Raw genomic sequence first — 17,805 nt, 5'->3', positions numbered from 1 at the left:
ATTCAAATTTGAAATTAGATCAGGGTTTAATTGAATGAAGAACCTGACGAAAGGATTAAATTGTAAATTTAATTATAATTAAAATAATATATATTTAAAATTTCAAGTTTAATGTAGTCAAAATCTTCGAAAATTATTAGTTTTAATATTAAAATTTTATTGATGTATCGCAAAGATGGGCAAAGAAGGCTGGGGGGCATCGCTCACCTCAAAACCTTGTAGAATCCGCATGCTAATTTTCCATCGTCGCACAGGCAATCCAGTGATCAAAGCAGAAATCACTGTCCGTTATTTATTTATTTATTCATTTATTTATTTCTATTTAGTTAACATAGAACACGTCAAGCTTCCGAATGTGACTTATTGCGTTAGTCAAAAATTCGGTAGGTACTAGAAAAAAGAGAGAGAAAAAATGGCAGCCATTTGTGAGGTTTTCAGAACGAAGTAACTTTCAAGACGTTAATGCAGATTAGATGAAATAACAACCACCTATCACAGAATTTTATAAATAGAGACTTTTTTATCAGTAAGTTACCCGTACAATAAAAGAATGGGGTACTTTCAGGGACCAATAGGAGAATGGGGTACTTCCAGGGAACCAGAAGACAAGGTGTTAAAAATCAGCGAGCTCTGGAAAATTTTGGCCTCAAAATAGGAGTGCAAAAGTTAAGAAAATTAGCTGTCATTCTGAAATTTCTTATTTATGTTGACAGGTTTGCTTGTTTTCCGATTATGTCCTTGATTATGCTACATAATTCGTCATGAATGTTAGTAGAAACCCATCTACTAACTCAGCCACAGTAGAGGATGGCATCGTTTGCGAGGACGATTCTGAGAAGAAAAATCAAGAAATGTGCAGCATCGAAATCTTCAAAATCCTTGAGTCCGGCCAAGAGTGGATGGCCACTAAATTCTTCGATCCCTCCAGCATTAAGTATTTACATCTTTCCAATTGCCGGTTGGAAAGCATCGATCCGCGCTTGGCACTGCTCACAAATCTGCTGGAAGTTGATTTGTCGGGGAACCAACTGTCCTCTCTACCTGAAACCTTGATAGCGTTACGGAATTTGCAGACGCTCAACTTGGCTGGGAATTCGTTTGAAATTGCTCCATTATGTGTGACGAAACTCACGACTCTGGTCAATTTAGACCTGTCGAAGAATCCTCTGAGAAGTTTCGATGAACTTCCCAGCTGCCTTGGTTCTTTAAGACGTCTGATTTTGAGTCACACACTAATAAGACGCTTTCCAAAGTGGCTGTTCACGAATGTCGGTGTGAGGTTAGAGGTTCTAAACCTTTCTAATAGTCAATGTTTCCATTATTCCACGGACGAAGATGTGCTTCAACATTTCAAGAATTCGTTGTATTTTTTCCCGAAAGTCCTTGAAAAAACTGGATTTGTCACTGTGCTGTGCCTCCCCCGGCGATCTGCGCATTGTCTCATACTTCGATAATATACAATTCTTAAATATTGGAAATGATGAAGTGGACGAATCAAGCAATTCAAAACTGAGGAACCGTTTGTACGATCTACTTCTTTCTAGTATCCTCAATCAGGACACGCTAACCAATCTCGTTTCATTGAGTGTTTCCAATGCGTCCCTGTCAACTCTCTCCGAAGATATCGGTTTGCTGTCATCTCTAAAAATACTAGATGTTTCTGGCAATCATCTTAATTGGTTACCGAATAATCTCTCAAAGTTATTCAATCTCGAAACCCTTAACGCATCGCATAACCACCTCAAGACGTTCCCACCCGATTTTTCCAATCTATCGAATCTCCGAAGTTTACTCGTCAGCGAAAATCGATTAGACAGCGTTCCCGTAGACTTCGACAAATTAGTGCTTTTAGAGTACGCTGATTTTTATTCCAACTTGATCGAGGAATTTCCGCGTGAAGCAATCGAGTCCTTAGTGAAGCACCGTCTGCTCGGACTTGACTTCGCATGGAATTTCTGTGATCCTCCCGATGAAAGTCTGTACGTCCGACTGCGGGAGAGTTATCGGTCTTGGTTATTGCATCGATACGTGTCCTCGGTGGAGAAAATGAAAAGATCTTCTTACAGACGGGTGTCTATTAAAGAGCTCCCAGCAATTGAGAACTGGGCGGTCATTCACGACACAGAAGGTAGTTACTTATTCTCGGACGATGAAAATTCATCAGAGGATGATGGAAATGTAAATCCGTCAGACGGAGAATGTTGTAAAAATTTGACATCTCCAAATGTAAAGTATGATCAAAATTCAGGACCTACAGAAGTAGAGGAGGGTGAAAATTTAAGACTAGCCGAATCGAAGCTCGACCCGAACGGGGATGAAGAGGGAAATTGGGATGATGAAGATTTATTTTCCGAGAGATTTGATCCCTCTCGCCTGGACCTACCCCTGCGGTCGACCACTATTTTGTCAATTTATGAAGCTAAAGGACCCACTCCACCGGTGCAGTACTATATTCGTGATGATCTCGGTCCGTTCCGCTACCCGTACCATCATATGGCATTTTGTCCCTCGGACATTCACCCGTCCAGTGTTCGATACGGCATGCGGTCACTGCCTCAAAACTGCTCGTTTACAATCGATGACGAACAATTTGAAGATGTGTAGGTGTTACGTACGCACAGATCGTGTAATTGCCCAGTTCCTGAAATGGGCAGTGTTGTCGCCCGAATCGTAAAATGGCGCGAAAATTGTCCATTTCATAAATTGGGGCAAGGGAAAATTGCCCAATTCACGCATTGGGCAAAAAATGGAAAAACGCTCAGGCTCAATTTGTGTATGTGCCCATTTCCTGAAATGGGTAATGTTGTTACCCAAATCGTGATATTGCCCATTTCATGAAATGGGGCAGGGAAAAATTGCCCCATTCACGCATTGGGCAATTAATGATAAAACTCTCTCCCTAATTTTGTGTAATTGCACTATTTATGGACGGGGATATGAAAATATTCAAAGTAAGTACTGAACGAAAGTAGAAAGTAGGAAATGAAATCATGCTGAAGTAACTCACCTTATAGTTATCGGCGCAGGTCTTTTGCGGGTGGCAGGAAAATTGCACTGTACTTTATTCTTAAAGCAACGGCACTATAAGGTCCGGTAAGTGCCTAAAAAATGCCCTTCTCAATCAATAACGAACAATATGCAGATGTGTGGGTATGACATTTCGTCCTTCAGACACTCACCCGCTTAGTATTTCAGACGGCATTCACCCGCTCAGTATTTCAGACGGCATTCACCCGCTTAGTATTTCAGACGGCATTCACCCGCTCAGTATTTCAGACGGCATTCACCCGCTTAGTATTTCAGACGGCACACTATGAATTGAGTCAATTGGAGAGGTCGGACATAATTTGGAAAGTTCGAAAACTCATAACTCCGCTCCCACGAATGTTTGAGGTTCTATAAGTGGTTCCATTGTTTCCTTGTGGAATTTTCTCTCGATACACCCCTTTACAATCATTAAAATGTGACGAATTTAACACAAAAATTGTCAGTTTTAGTTGAAAATTCCACGCCCTACCTCTCTGAGTGACTCGATCCACTGTGCGGCAAGCGGTCTGGCTAGTGCCTAACACGTGCTCTCTTACAACCGATAACGAACAATTTGATGATGTGTGTTTTCCATGCTTGATGTTCATATAAACCCAGATGTAAATGATAAGAACACTTGCGGCCCTAAGTTAGGAGCTTGAAAAGCACGTCTTGCAGTATGGTTCCCTCTAAGATTTCCATCGTGTATTTTTAGCGGGGATTCCAAGTCATAGAAAGGAAGGAACTGAGGTTCGAATCCTCCCCCCCCCCCCCTCCCACGTTGTAGACATGTCGTTTGCCCCTTCAAGAGGATTGAATAGCTTCATATTGTTATCGGTAAGCATAAATGACGAAATGTGAAACGTATTCGTAAAGTGAGTTAATATTTGTCATACCTTCTAAACTGATAAAGATAATTTAAATCTGCAAAACACGCTTATTCTATCATATTCTCAGTTTTTTAAGAAGCTCCAGCTCTTTAAATTCGATTTTCTGGGTGCCAAGTAACGTGAGTTTGCTCACTTCCCACATCCGTCTCTCGCCACCGCGTGTCCAAAATGTTCAGGAAAGTTCGCGGGACGGTCGGACTTCATCCTTGCAGATTATCAAAATGCAACTTTTGGTTCTAAACTGAGAATTTTCATGTCGGAGAAGACCTTACCATACGTTTCCATGTACTCCCAATCTCGTTGAGCACATTCGTCATACCGTGACACCGTGAGCTTTTTAATTCCATCAGCGTAAAACTGTCAGTCCTGTTTTTGCAACCACTTGTGCACAGCTTCTTTCACCTTATCGTCGTCCGCGAATCTTTCTCGTCAAAACCTTTTTTCAGCGCAGGTAATAAGGGACAATCACGTGGGGGCGAGGTCTGGAGAATAAGGTGGATGGGAGAAAAGGTCCCATTGAAAAGAGGGGGTTTTTAGTTTTCTATTTCTATATTTTGTCTAATTCGGGGTCTAATGTTGTCATGCCGCAGCAACACTTGACAAGACTTAAGGCCAGGACTCAAGTCTTTTGATTGCTAATTTGAGCCTTTTAATGATATCACAGCGTCTGTTCTGTATGCATCAAAAGGTGTGTCTCTCTTAAAAAGCTATGAGAAACACTTCTTGCGTACTCTCTAGCGCGCCTAAATTTTGGGCACGCGGTGGTAAGAGAGGTACACGGACATTATGTCCACTTTTTTTTACGTCCACAGACTTTTCGTCCACAATTTTTACGACCACAGTTCTAAAGCCCACAATATTGTTAAGTCCATTACTTAAGCGTCCACTAAGTTAAGTTCGCAAATGCAAATTCCACTAAAACAAATTCAAGCGTTATATTTTAGTCCGTGTGTAAAATTATATTGACAGTATCGAAATGAGAAAATTAAGAGAGAATGAGGTGTTGTTATCGTAACACATATTTTAAATGAAATGTTAATATCTTCTTTTAATTCATCTTTTCAAAATGTCTTCGGTAAATACTTGGTTTCATTTCTATCCTTGCACTGGCACCTACAAACCTAACGGGATACTTCACGCATTGCGCAACGCGTGAAGTATCCCGTTAGGTTTGTAGGCGCCTATGCGCGTGTCATGCTGGTTGCCTGCCGCGCCGCAACGCTTCAAGCAACTATTTCGCGTCAGAGGCGTTGCACAGTATCCTACAAGATTGAAGGCGCACGAAATAACTAGTTAAAGAGGACTTTCAATTTTGACTGCATCTGTTACTGAAAAATGTTTAATTTGGCATTGGAGCGTTTCCTAGGCTCCCGCATTGATTTTCATCTTATCATATCCGTACAGTGTACACATGAACCTATGTTTTTATCTGCTCTTAGAGTCTGTTCTCTTTCATGACTTGATTCATGAATAAAATGTTTTTAAGAATGAAGGTAATAGTAGTATGCATTTATTTTTGAGGTGGTTCCCGTCATTTACATGAGAAGAAAAAAATGTGAACATAACATGTCCACAATTTGGACAATTTTGGACGTATTCATGGTGGACATTAAATCATGTGGACTAAATGAAGACTGGACTTAACGTTTAGTGGACATAAATAGCGGTGGACATTTATTTAATGGACGGAAGGTAGGTGGACATTAAGTCCTGGAAGCGTAAGAGACGGGTGTGCGAAAACTAAAGTTACTCAGCACCCAGAAAACCAAGTTTAAAAAACTGACACTTTTTAGAAAGCGGAAAGTATGACAATTCAAACGTTTTTTTACAGATTTACATTATCTTTATTGATTAATAACTTTTTACCGCAATATTAACTTGTTTTACACTGAGAAAAAACTATGGTTTATAAACCTATTAGAGGTAAATATGAACACCTATAATAGTCGTAAATAAACTAATGATTCTCGGTCTGTGAACCATACTAAGGTCTCTGTACCTAATTGAGGTACAGGTACCATAACTAAGGTATATGTGCTATTATTATATGTAGAGGTACTACTATTAGTGGTGTTCCATATTTACCTCTAATAGGTTTATAAGCCATAGTTTTTTCTCAGTGTACAATTATGCGCCGTAATGAGGAGAATCAAGATACCACTTGTATGCCTTATTCTTTTACGAGGTCTTTCGATTAGGTCTTTGAGGTCCTTCGCAGAATATGCATTAAGACTAGTTTCACTTAAAATCATAATATGTCAATTTTTTCAAAAACTGCACTAATGCGCCTTTCCTCCAATCCCTTCGTTTGTACCTGTTAAAAGTGGAGGAGAGCAAACACGCCGCAAGAAACCGGTTACTCGATGAGTAGTGCTGATGAAGAATTTTCAGAAGTCTGAATTCAGTAAGGGGGCAGCAACAAAATAATTTTTGCAGGGCATTAAGTAATTCTGCCACAATAAATTTTTGACGGGCCAAGCTTCAAAGGACCGAGACAAGTTTGAAACTTTGAAGATACCAATTAGTGAGCTGCAGCAGGGTGTGTCGAAAAAATTATCTACAGTTCTAAAGCGCTGTCCAACAATCATCATTTCGTTTGACTGCTTGTCCCGACAGAAGTTAGAAACAATAATGATTTTATTTCCAAGCACGGTGCAACAATTATTTGGCTGTTTACAAGTAATTTCAAAAAACTTATGTTTTAGCACTCTATATCGAGGACTACAGACAGTGTTGACTAGTGGACCATCTGAATGAGGAGCAAAAAATTGCGGCTCAGTGAAAAAAATTCTTGGCTTTTGGTTGAATAAAAGGTTGTGCTTTATCATTTCTTCTAGCCGGTACTCTAGTTGTACCAATATATCACTGTTCTTTTTGATTAGATTTTTAATAAATTGCAGAAAGTTCTCAAATGAGAAAGTGCTGCATTCCTCTAAATTTTTGAAGAAATCCAAGTCGTCAGTAATATGCAGAAGACCATGCAAATTGTGCGTGATCAAATCAGCATCATACTCTTGACGATATCTTTGGACAAAACAGCGGAGCAAACTACGCGCATTCAAAACTTTCTCTTTGTCGTTGATCTTACTCGGATCCAAAATAATCCTAACCGCAACCAATAAAATGAGAAAGTGCTCATATTTAGAATCACCAACACAATTTTTAAAAATCACCATCCCAGTGTATAGCATGAGTTGTCTTCACTCTGTGTCTTTAAAGTAATGAGCTTCTTGTAGCGTCCGAGGTTTTCGACAGAACGCTCCAGGTGCATGAGGTCTCATTTGCGCAGATTTTTCATACAGCGCTCGCCGGGCAGCCGCTCCGATGTTTTCTTCTTTTTTCCCAAATATCCAGAGGTAAACCAGAGTTCGAAAACAACCAAGGGGAAGTAAATGCAAGTAGTCTAATGAAAAGCTTTTCGGCAACGACAATGTACTAATGTCAGTTAAACGTGTGGTGCCTCTATGATAATCATCATCTGACGACTGACTTAGAAATTCTTCATGGGTTCTAGGAGCAGCATTGTCATTATCATAGTACGTTCTGCTACTTTTCTCAGACCACTCTCCACGGACATTGCATCTGGTGCAGCCGGACTTGCCATTGCAATGCTTAAATTCCAGTACCAGTGCTTTTGCTGGGGCATCACCCGCAAAACCTGTAATTGATACAGTGAAAAACTGACCATTCACTTCGATCCCATCTTTAATTAAGGCTTTGGCTTCATCAATGAAATCATCTAGAAAATTTGAATTATTAGGTTTGTGGCCAGTGTAAAAAAAAAAAACCTATGGGAAAAACTATGTGCGAGCAACTAGGGATTGAAATAATGCGTCCTAGAATGGACCACACTTCACTTGGCACACTTTTGAACTTTGAAAATCCATCAGTATTCCACACTATAGCGACATGTGCACCCTTCTCTTTGGCAAGAATTATTGCCAGACATCTTCGCATACCAACATGAAGATATTTGCCTGATCCACGAACATCTTTGACATGATATTTCCTAGGTGTTTTAACAAGACTGCGTGCAGTAGATGGTAGAGCTGATAACAGAGGCACAGATTCGAGAGACTGTAAGAGCGCGGTCACTTTCGAGTGCTCTACCTTTTGCTCAACAGTCCAATTGCATAAAATATCTTGCACTGTCAACACAAATTGCCCTGGCACGCTTTCTAAATCACTATCAGATTCTGCTCCATCGTCACAATGAGCATTCAAGATGCGATCCAGTGGACCTACAGAATCAGAGCCAGAGGGATCACAGACATCATCACTGAACAGACAGCGTGGATCAAACTCATCGTCAAAGTACTGCTGATCTGCCTGCTCCATAAGTAGAAAAACTCATCATCAAAATACTGCTGATCTGCCTGCTCCATAAGTAGAAATATGTCCACTTCTAGATCACCGGCAGCGTCATCAAGAAGAGCAAAAAGTTCATCTGGACTCGCAGAATTCAAGTCTTGCCCTTTGAATAAAAGTGCCTCAACACCAGAACAGGAGATACTTCATTTCCTTCAGCTCTTCCTGCCGTTCCCTGATCTATTCCTAGCGGTACATGGACCAAAATGGTTTCAACAGGACAGTGATTGCTGAGTGCTGAATCAGCCAGAGGACAAATATCACTGAAATTTTCGTCAATAGCAGACACCTCATTGCTAAACCTGAGGGATCTCCTAACTTCTCGAGCCTGAGATTTGACGTGGAGGTCTGAAAACTGCTTACGCTTCCTACAATACGAAGGCTCCGGGGGAGTATCTTCGATTGTGTTAACCGGAGACGGAGAGAGAAGATTGTCCATTGTGCCAGGCAAATAGAACTCACAGACACATCACTTCTCTTGGTACACACTTCGAACTTCAGAACCAAAACTTAAGGTCGACTCACGCTTTATAAGGCGGTAAAGAACTACAGATGGAGAGAGGGAATCCTGACCAGAATAGCCAAAACCAAGATTAAGTAAACTTACCTCAATAGATGTGAAAGGCAGATAATTGTACAGTCCATGTGCTGGAGAGTTCGCGGGACGGTCGCGTGCGACTTCATCCTTGCAGATTATCAAAATGCACAGTGATTCAGTGGCACTGTGTGGAGAGCCGAATTTCGTAAAATCGAAAGGAAAGATGAAACAAAAAAATGAATTCTGGTATGAAAGGAACGTAGACACCTGACTTCAAGAAAGTCTGACGTCATCGTGTTGCACTGAACCTACTACATTCTGTCAAAACGAAACCACAGTGTCGGGGACAGAATGGACCACTAGACAAGGTACGAATTTCGGCATTCCGATACATGTTTCATAACTAAAATTTCACGTAGACCACGATGTGCACAACGAAAATTACCGAAATTAACTCCTTACGAAGATATTTAATGATTCTTGATGCGTGCATGAATTCAAACCACCCGCTCATGAAAACTCAATGCTCTACGTGATTCACATCGCGCGCTAAACGTTATCATGACAGTCTCTGCGATATAAAAATCTGGCAACCTCAATCTTGACGCTTTGGCTCAGTTATGGCAAATTGCTAATAGTTTGAACAACACATGATGGGAAATAAACATTGCTCGATTGAGAAGCTTGCTGAAACCGTTGTAGTGCGCGATTTGACTCGCGTAGAGCTTTGAGTTTCTTGTGAGCGGGCAGTTCAAATTCCTCGTAACCAATGTGAAATAAAAACGTTAATATCTTCGTTAGGAGTTGGTTTCCGTAATTTTCGTTGTGTGAATCGTTTTCTACGTAAAATTCTGGTTAAGAAACATGTATCAGATCGCTTAAATTCGTACCTTGTCTAGTGGTCCATTTCAGCCGAAGGGCGAGAGATACCAGGACCAGGTCGAGCCGCCCGAGAACCCGAAAAGAACGCAACTCCATGCAGCTCGGCTCTGTAAATCAAATGAATAGGGTGTCTTCTGCAAGCCGGGCTCAAGCGACCCAACAACGTAGCATTCCGCGGGCCTGCAATTTATAGCGCTCCTCGCCCGTTAATATGTGGCGCAGGAGCATGACGTGTACGAAGTGTAATTGCTCCGCAAGCGAGCGAGCTTCGCGCCTTTCTTCATGCAGTTGACCCACCTAGACGGGGCACCTCCTCTCTAATTGAGTCGCTAATTATTACGCGTCTTAACTCCAACCCCTTTGACTTATGTAGATCTTGCAGCGAGGGAGGGTGCCGCTGTCTTTCACACCATCCCCACCCCGCGTCGGACGGATGCTTACCTCTGAGGACCGCTTCTCTCGGCTTACAGACCTAATAGATGTAGTGAATTAAAAATTATTAATGCAAAAGGCAATGAAAAACTCAAAATAATTTTATTACCAAACCGACTCGGATCTGAACTTGCATGCGGACTCGAAAGAAAAATACGAAGAGGCATCCATCTGGTCTACACAAATTTCGACAAATAAATTACAGGTCAGTTTAAGGTCAAAGATACACTAAAAAGGAAGCAGCTTGGATCTAGAGTCCAGACTCTTAAAAACATTGACAAGATAAAATACTCTTGAATTAGTTAGATTTCTACTTGAATCGAAGAGCCGAGCCTCTCACCCTGACCAGATTGGTGGTTTGCGGCTTTATACGCTAAAGATGCAGTGAAGATACTGAACTCCGTGTTGTCGGCGTTCCCGATTTGCCGCTCGACGTACAGTCAGTTAGTTATTTAGTTAGTTAGTTAGTGTATTTTAAGACATTCAGCGTCACAGGCTATTAAACGTCTTTACAGATTATTTTGTAAATGGGAGTATGTACGAAAATTTAAATTTTCAAATTCAGAGAGGTGAAGAATCTCACTCAGAATTTCGGTAGTATTATTGGGTTCATCGCATGTGCGTACATACAAGTCGCTTTACAGCACTCCCTCGCGCTCTACGACTCCTAACCTCCACTGCTCTCTTTCAAACCACAAATCTTGGGGGATTGAGCACCTCAACATTTCTGCTTCAATCCTGTCCCTCCAACCTTTCATTGGGCGCCCTCTGCGTCTTCTCCCAGGAGGAACCCAGTCAAGGACCTTCTTCGGCAACCTGTCTCCTGCCATTCTCTGGACATGACCATACCAGATGAGTTGCTTTGTCATAATGTCATGCACGATGGTCTGCTTGGCATCCATGATATCCCGTACCGTCTCATTCCTGACGCGATCCTTTCTAGAAATACCAGCGGATCTACGCCAGAAGTCCATCTCTGTTGCCTCTAAAACCTCCCGGGTCCGCTGTTTCATCGGCCATACTTCACACCCGTAGGTTACTATGCTCTTGACAATCGCGTTGTAAATCCTCCTTTTGTTCTCTTTGGAGATCCTTTGGTCCCAAAGGACTCCATTTAACATAGCGATTGCCCTCCTACCCAGCATATTCCTCTTCTTGATGGCCTGGTCCAATCTTCCTTCATCGCATGTGAGTGGGTTTATATTTCTGTTGATTGTAGGGGAGTAGATCTGTAATTGGAGATATCTGAGGGCAGAGCAGTCCATAAGTATGTCTTTGATTGTTAGAGGTGATAAATTTCAGAAGTGACAGATGGGTTGATTTTCTTTGGAGATTATGTGATCGTGAGTGAAAAAAGTGTGACCTTTCGTCTTTGGAGTGGAAAACAAACGGCGCATTGCCTTCGGGGTACCACAATAATCCGGTCTGAAAGACTTTATACTTTCTCTTGCCTTTGGAGTGGAAAACAAATGGCGCATTGCCTTCGGGGTAACACAATAATCCGGTCTGAAAGACTTTATATTTTCTCTAGCCTTTTGAGTGGAAAACAAACGGCGCATTGCCTTCGGGGTACCACAATAATCCGGTCTGAAAGACTTTATACTTTCTCTTGCCTTTGGAGTGGAAAACAAACATCACATTGCCTTCGGGGTACCACAATAATCCGGTCTGAAAGACTTTACACTTTCTCTTGCCTTTGGAGTAGAAAACTAACGGCGCATTGCCTTCGGGGTACACCTCCTCATCCAGATCAGAGGAATCTAGGCGGAGAATGTCGTCGGACGCCGCATCGCGCGCGACGCCACCCGGCGACTCCCCGAAAAAAACGGAACACAGGTTACAAAAGAATAATCAGAAAACACAGTAAACACACAACTACCTTCGGATATAAATGGAATACAGATTACGGATTACAAGAGAACAGAGGGAAAGCGGAGACCTCCAGGACTGGGCCACCGCCTCAATCCACCTCCTCATCCAGATCAGAGGAATCTAGGCGGAGAATGTCGTCGGACGGTGCATCGCGCGCGACGCCACCCGGCGACTCCCCGAAAAAAACGGAACACAGGATACAAAAGAATAATCAGAAAACACAGTAAACACACAACTACCTTCGGGTAAAAATGGAATACAGATTACGGATTACAAGAGAACAGAGGGAAAACGGGGACATTCAGGGGCCGGGCCTCCGCCTCAATCCACCTCCTCATCCAGATCAGAGGAATCTAGGCGGAGAATGTCGTCGGACGCCGCATCGCGCGAATTACATGCGTCATCCTATCTTACGTCATTTTATCTCATATCACTTTATCTTACGTCATTATTCCTCTATTCCTGTTGAGTCACTCATCTCCCTTATCTGACTTATGTCATTGTGATAATGAAGCCATATATACATTTCCTGCTTTGACCGCAGCGTCATTCATTCTTTACTTTCATCGAGAGTTCAAGCCTTCTGTGCTTTGTTTACATCGTATGTTTTGATTGCAGTGATCCCTGTTTCGTGAATAAATCTTTTTTAAAGTTTATTTTTCGGGACTTGTATTTTATTGGCGCAGTCGGGCAAGGATCTGCTTAGATACGTGTTCGCCTTTTTACCGAATCTCGTGTCTTTCGTTTCAACGATTTAAAGCAGTTTCGAACATTTCGCATCGCCTTTCGCTACCGCTTTTAAGACGACGCAACCCGGTTTCAACTCCTCACCGTTCTGGCGTAAACAGAGAAGAAGTTGCAGTGTTTTCAGCCACTGAAAGGAAGAACAGATTCCCTCATTACCCGCTATTAGTGTGACATCAAGTGAAGCAGCCATCTTCAGATCAAATGTGGATCGCACGATTTGTTGTCTACCGTGAGTGTAATTGCATAGTCTGACTGTTCCACTGAAACCCCCTTTTTCTTTCTTTTTGCAATCATTTTTCTTTTTTGAAATTATTTGAATTTTATTGTTGTGTATATTCTATGTTAAAACCCAGTAAATTAGATCATTTAACGATGCCACAGGATCAATTAGCTATGAATCAAACTATTCAGGATATGAATGCAATGATAACTGAATTGAGTATTAAACTTCAAAATCTCGAAGCTGAAAGATCTCAAAATCGACAGCAATGCCCTTATGAAAAAACCATGATTAATTTTTTGAGTACTATTCCGGAATTTGATGGAAAATGTCCGCAAACGTTGCCTTCTTTTATTCGTACTTGTGATGAAGCTGTAGCGTTGTTTTGGAAAAATGAATATCAATTACAAAATAGGATCATGATACATAAATTTATCAGCAAATTAAAAGGTTCTGCTGCTGAAATGATAGCCAATCGTGAATTCATTACGTGGGATCCGTTAAAGAAATTTTTACTAGAATTTTATGGTGATAGAGAAAATGCCGCTACTTTAATGTTTCGTAGTGCTAATGTTAAACAAACCCCTCAGGAATCGGCAACTACATTTTTGAATAAAATTATTTCCACAGCTAATAAAGCCCTCGACCATTTGCAAACGTATGATTCAGAAATGACAACTAAAGAGTTGCTTGAAAATTATTTTTTGCATTTAGCATTGGAAAATATTAAGGAACCACTGGCTTCGCATCTGAAGGCCCGTGATCCAAAAACATTAGGAGAAGTACAAAATCTTCTATGGAATGTATTTCCTCAATATGACGTAAAATTTCGTACGAATGAAACTCCTACGACATCGAAAGAATCCCCACGGTTTCCTAATCCTAATCAATTCCAGAAACCTTTTATTAAGTCGAACTTCCAGAATCAGCCAAGTCCACAATCTCAAAATCAAAATTTCCCAACACCCTTCGGAAAACCTAACCTTCCGAATAATGCGACGCCACCCGGCGACTCCCCGAAGAACGCCGACATCAGCCTCACCGCCGGCCCCATCTGATGGTATGGGAACGGAAAGGCGGCGGGAGGACCGATAGGCCGGACGAGAAGCGGCGACTCTGGGCGGCCACCGAGGAACTCCGCGCGCGGCACAGCGTCCGTGAACTGCTCAGGGACGGGCTCCGCCTCGGCCGTCGACTCGCGGTCTGTTCGCGACTCTTTGCGGCCGCGTGGGTCGTCTCTCCGTGGGGCCCTTGGTCTCTTCAACCCATGGCAGAGGAATAGGAGGCTCCACCGTGGGCTCCCGGAGAGCTGTAAACGACCAAATAACATGCAATGCTAACTAGGTGAGGGTTTTATCAGGATGAGTATGAAGAAGAAAATGATTTTAAGTAACAAACTATATTATAACAATTAAAAATTAAGTAATTGCTGGCTGTGGGACTATCACATTTTTCAATTTGGACCCCCACTGCTCCTCGGTGATTCTGTAATATAAATGAGGGACTTTCAATTAATACGGTGTTTCGTCTTTGGAGTGGAAAACAAACGGCGCATTGCCTTCGGGGTACCACAATAATCCGGTCTGAAAGACTTTATACTTTCTCTTGCCTTTGGAGTGGAAAACAAATGGCGCATTGCCTTCGGGGTAACACAATAATCCGGTCTGAAAGACTTTATATTTTCTCTAGCCTTTTGAGTGGAAAACAAACGGCGCATTGCCTTCGGGGTACCACAATAATCCGGTCTGAAAGACTTTATACTTTCTCTTGCCTTTGGAGTGGAAAACAAACGGCACATTGCCTTCGGGGTACCACAATAATCCGGTCTGAAAGACTTTACACTTTCTCTTGCCTTTGGAGTAGAAAACAAACGGCGCATTGCCTTCGGGGTACACCTCCTCATCCAGATCAGAGGAATCTAGGCGGAGAATGTCGTCGGACGCCGCATCGCGCGCGACGCCACCCGGCGACTCCCCGAAAAAAACGGAACACAGGTTACAAAAGAATAATCAGAAAACACAGTAAACACACAACTACCTTCGGGTAAAAATGTAATACAGATTACGGATTACAAGAGAACAGAGGGAAAACGTGGACATTCAGGGGCCGGGCCACCGCCTCAATCCACCTCCTCATCCAGATCAGAGGAATCTAGGCGGAGAATGTCGTCGGACGCCGCATCGCGCGCGACGCCACCCGGCGACTCCCCGAAGAACGCCGACATCAGCCTCACCGCCGGCCCCATCTGACGGTATGGGAACGGAAAGGCGGCGGGAGGACCGATAGGCCGGACGAGAAGCGGCGACTCTGGGCGGCCACCGAGGAACTCCGCGCGCGGCACAGCGTCCGTGAACTGCTCAGGGACGGGCTCCGCCTCGGCCGTCGACTCGCGGTCTGTTCGCGACTCTTTGCGGCCGCGTGGGTCGTCTCTCCGTGGGGCCCTTGGTCTCTTCAACCCATAGCAGAGGAATAGGAGGCTCCACCGTGGGCTCCCGGAGAGCTGTAAACGACCAAATAACATGCAATGCTAACTAGGTGAGGGTTTTATCAGGATGAGTATGAAGAAGAAAATGATTTTAAGTAACAAACTATATTATAACAATTAAAAATTAAGTAATTGCTGGCTGTGGGACTATCACATTTTTCAATTTGGACCCCCACTGCTCCTCGGTGATTCTGTAACATAAATGAGGGACTTTCAATTAATACGGTGTTTCGTCTTTGGATTGGAAAACAAACGGCGCATTGCCTTCGGGGTAACACAATAATCCGGTCTGAAAGACTTTATATTTTCTCTAGCCTTTTGAGTGGAAAACAAACGGCGCATTGCCTTCGGGGTACCACAATAATCCGGTCTGAAAGACTTTATATTTTCTCTAGCCTTTTGAGTGGAAAACAAACGGCGCATTGCCTTCGGGGTACCACAATAATCCGGTCTGAAAGACTTTATACTTTCTCTTGCCTTTGGAGTGGAAAACAAACGGCACATTGCCTTCGGGGTACCACAATAATCCGGTCTGAAAGACTTTACACTTTCTCTTGCCTTTGGAGTAGAAAACAAACGGCGCATTGCCTTCGGGGTACACCTCCTCATCCAGATCAGAGGAATCTAGGCGGAGAATATCGTCGGACGCCGCATCGCGCGCGACGCCACCCGGCGACTCCCCGAAAAAAACGGAACACAGGATACAAAAGAATAATCAGAAAACACAGTAAACACACAACTACCTTCGGATAAAAACGGAATACAGATTACGGATTACAAGAGAACAGAGGGAAAACGGGGACATCCAGGGGCCGGGTCACCGCCTCAATCCACCTCCTCATCCAGATCAGAGGAATCTAGGCGGAGAATGTCGTCGGACGCCGCATCGCGCGCGACGCCACCCGGCGACTCCCCGAAAAAAACGACGCGGTTCGGAGGGTCATCAACCCTTCTTAACTACCCTCTAAAGTAATCCTAGGGGCGTAAACAAAAATAATACTGGTGCGGAAAAATTTCGGTTTTTGAAAACCACAATAAGATCGCCTACCCGCACATGAATGTTAGCGTACTCTCGAATGACCCGTGGAAAGCTGACTTCCCGGGAAACCCATTCCGTTTTCTAACAGTTGGTCAGAAATCACCCTCTAGGCATGTAGGTACACCTACCAACCCCCGAAATAAAAAATACCACCCCCCAAGGGGTGTGACCTGCTCCTTGTACATGGACGAGCAGTTCGCTTGTTCATGAACACGCTCCAGGAAAACTACCCTTAGGGGTGTGAAAAAAATTATTTAGGGGTTCGGAGGGTCATCAACCCTTATTAACTACCCTCTAAAGTAATCCTAGGGACGTAAACAAAAATAATACTGGTGCGGAAAAATTTCGGTTTTTGAAAACCACAATAAGATCGCCTACCCGCACATGAATGTTAGCGTACTCTCGAATGACCCGTGGAAAGCTGACTTCCCGGGAAACCCATTCCGTTTTCTAACAGTTGGTCAGAAATCACCCTCTAGGCATGTAGGTACACCTACCAACCCCCGAAATAAAAAATACCACCCCCCAAGGGGTGTGACCTGCTCCTTGTACATGGACGAGCAGTTCGCTTGTTCATGAACACGCTCCAGGAAAACTACCCTTAGGGGTGTGAAAAAAATTATTTAGGGGTTCGGAGGGTCATCAACCCTTCTTAACTACCCTCTAAAGTAATCCTAGGGACGTAAACAAAAATTATACTGGTGCGGAAAAATTTCGGTTTTTGAAAACCACAATAAGATCGCCTACCCGCACATGAAAGTCAGCGTACTCTCGAAAGACCCGAGGAAAAACCGAGTTCCCGGAACACCCATTCCATTTTCTAACAGTTGGCCAGAAATAACCCTCTAGGCATGTAGGTACACCTACCGCGTTAGTAAATTATTTCGGGTTAAATGGTGAACACAGAAAATTTAAGGAGAAGGAGAGAAGCAATTAAACAGGACCATTAAAGAGGGGTCTTACCTCGTGGTCCTCAGCAGGTGTGCCAGATTGTCCGGAGGGGAGGGGCTGGCAGGTTGGTGTATCCTTCGATTGCGAGGGGCTGGAAACGGGAGGGCTAGAGGGAGCCGCTTCCTCCACGTCCTCTTGGCTCTGTAATGGAGGAAAGGGATTCCAAGATTAATTAATTAAATTTAATTAGTACAAGCACCCACCACCAGAACATGTATGCCTGAACCGAGGAAGGACTTATATTAGTAACCACATCCTTTCCAGTGAAAGCCAAGGAAGAGTAAAAGACACTCCTCCACCATGGAGTCGTTACAAATTTAAAGATTAGAATTTACCGATTCAGATGTTAAACGC

General features: G+C 43.1%; 2 protein-coding genes across 3 annotated transcripts in view; one reads left to right on the top strand and one right to left on the bottom strand.

Moving 5' to 3' along the window:
• Positions 1 to 16,380, bottom strand: part of LOC140225094 (uncharacterized) — a 101,987-nt gene extending 85,607 nt beyond the window's left edge. The window contains exons 1-2 of the mRNA XM_072302646.1: positions 14,872 to 16,380; positions 11,875 to 12,339 (exon numbers count right to left, since the gene is read on the bottom strand). Of these exons, the coding sequence (XP_072158747.1) occupies positions 15,096 to 15,497 (402 nt within the window). The 5' untranslated portion in view covers positions 15,498 to 16,380 and the 3' untranslated portion in view covers positions 11,875 to 12,339; positions 14,872 to 15,095. The remainder of the gene's footprint in view (positions 1 to 11,874; positions 12,340 to 14,871) is intronic.
• On the top strand, positions 657 to 8,258 carry LOC140225093 (uncharacterized). 2 transcript variants are annotated; one of them, XM_072302643.1, is made up of 2 exons: positions 657 to 5,609; positions 6,623 to 8,258. In XM_072302643.1, the coding sequence occupies exon 1, from the start codon at positions 1,336 to 1,338 to the stop codon at positions 2,602 to 2,604; it is 1,269 nt and encodes a 422-aa protein (XP_072158744.1). In that variant the 5' UTR covers positions 657 to 1,335; the 3' UTR covers positions 2,605 to 5,609; positions 6,623 to 8,258. The 2 variants fall into 2 exon arrangements, with proteins under 2 accessions (XP_072158744.1, XP_072158745.1); XM_072302644.1 differs by lacking the exon at positions 6,623 to 8,258 and having other exon boundaries at positions 657 to 3,864; positions 5,439 to 5,799.
• Positions 16,381 to 17,805: the final 1,425 nt, after the last annotated feature.

The sequence above is a fragment of the Bemisia tabaci genome, chromosome 7 (assembly GCF_918797505.1).
Source record: "Bemisia tabaci chromosome 7, PGI_BMITA_v3".
Taxonomy (NCBI): domain Eukaryota; kingdom Metazoa; phylum Arthropoda; class Insecta; order Hemiptera; family Aleyrodidae; genus Bemisia; species Bemisia tabaci.
Note: the sequence above shows the minus strand (reverse complement) of the source record. Positions and strands in the feature narration are given on the sequence as shown.

Bases quoted from the DNA above. Each gene is read 5' to 3' on its own strand.
- LOC140225093 (XM_072302643.1), top strand. From the start codon at position 1,336: ATGTGCTTCAACATTTCAAGAATTCGTTGTATTTTTTCCCGAAAGTCC.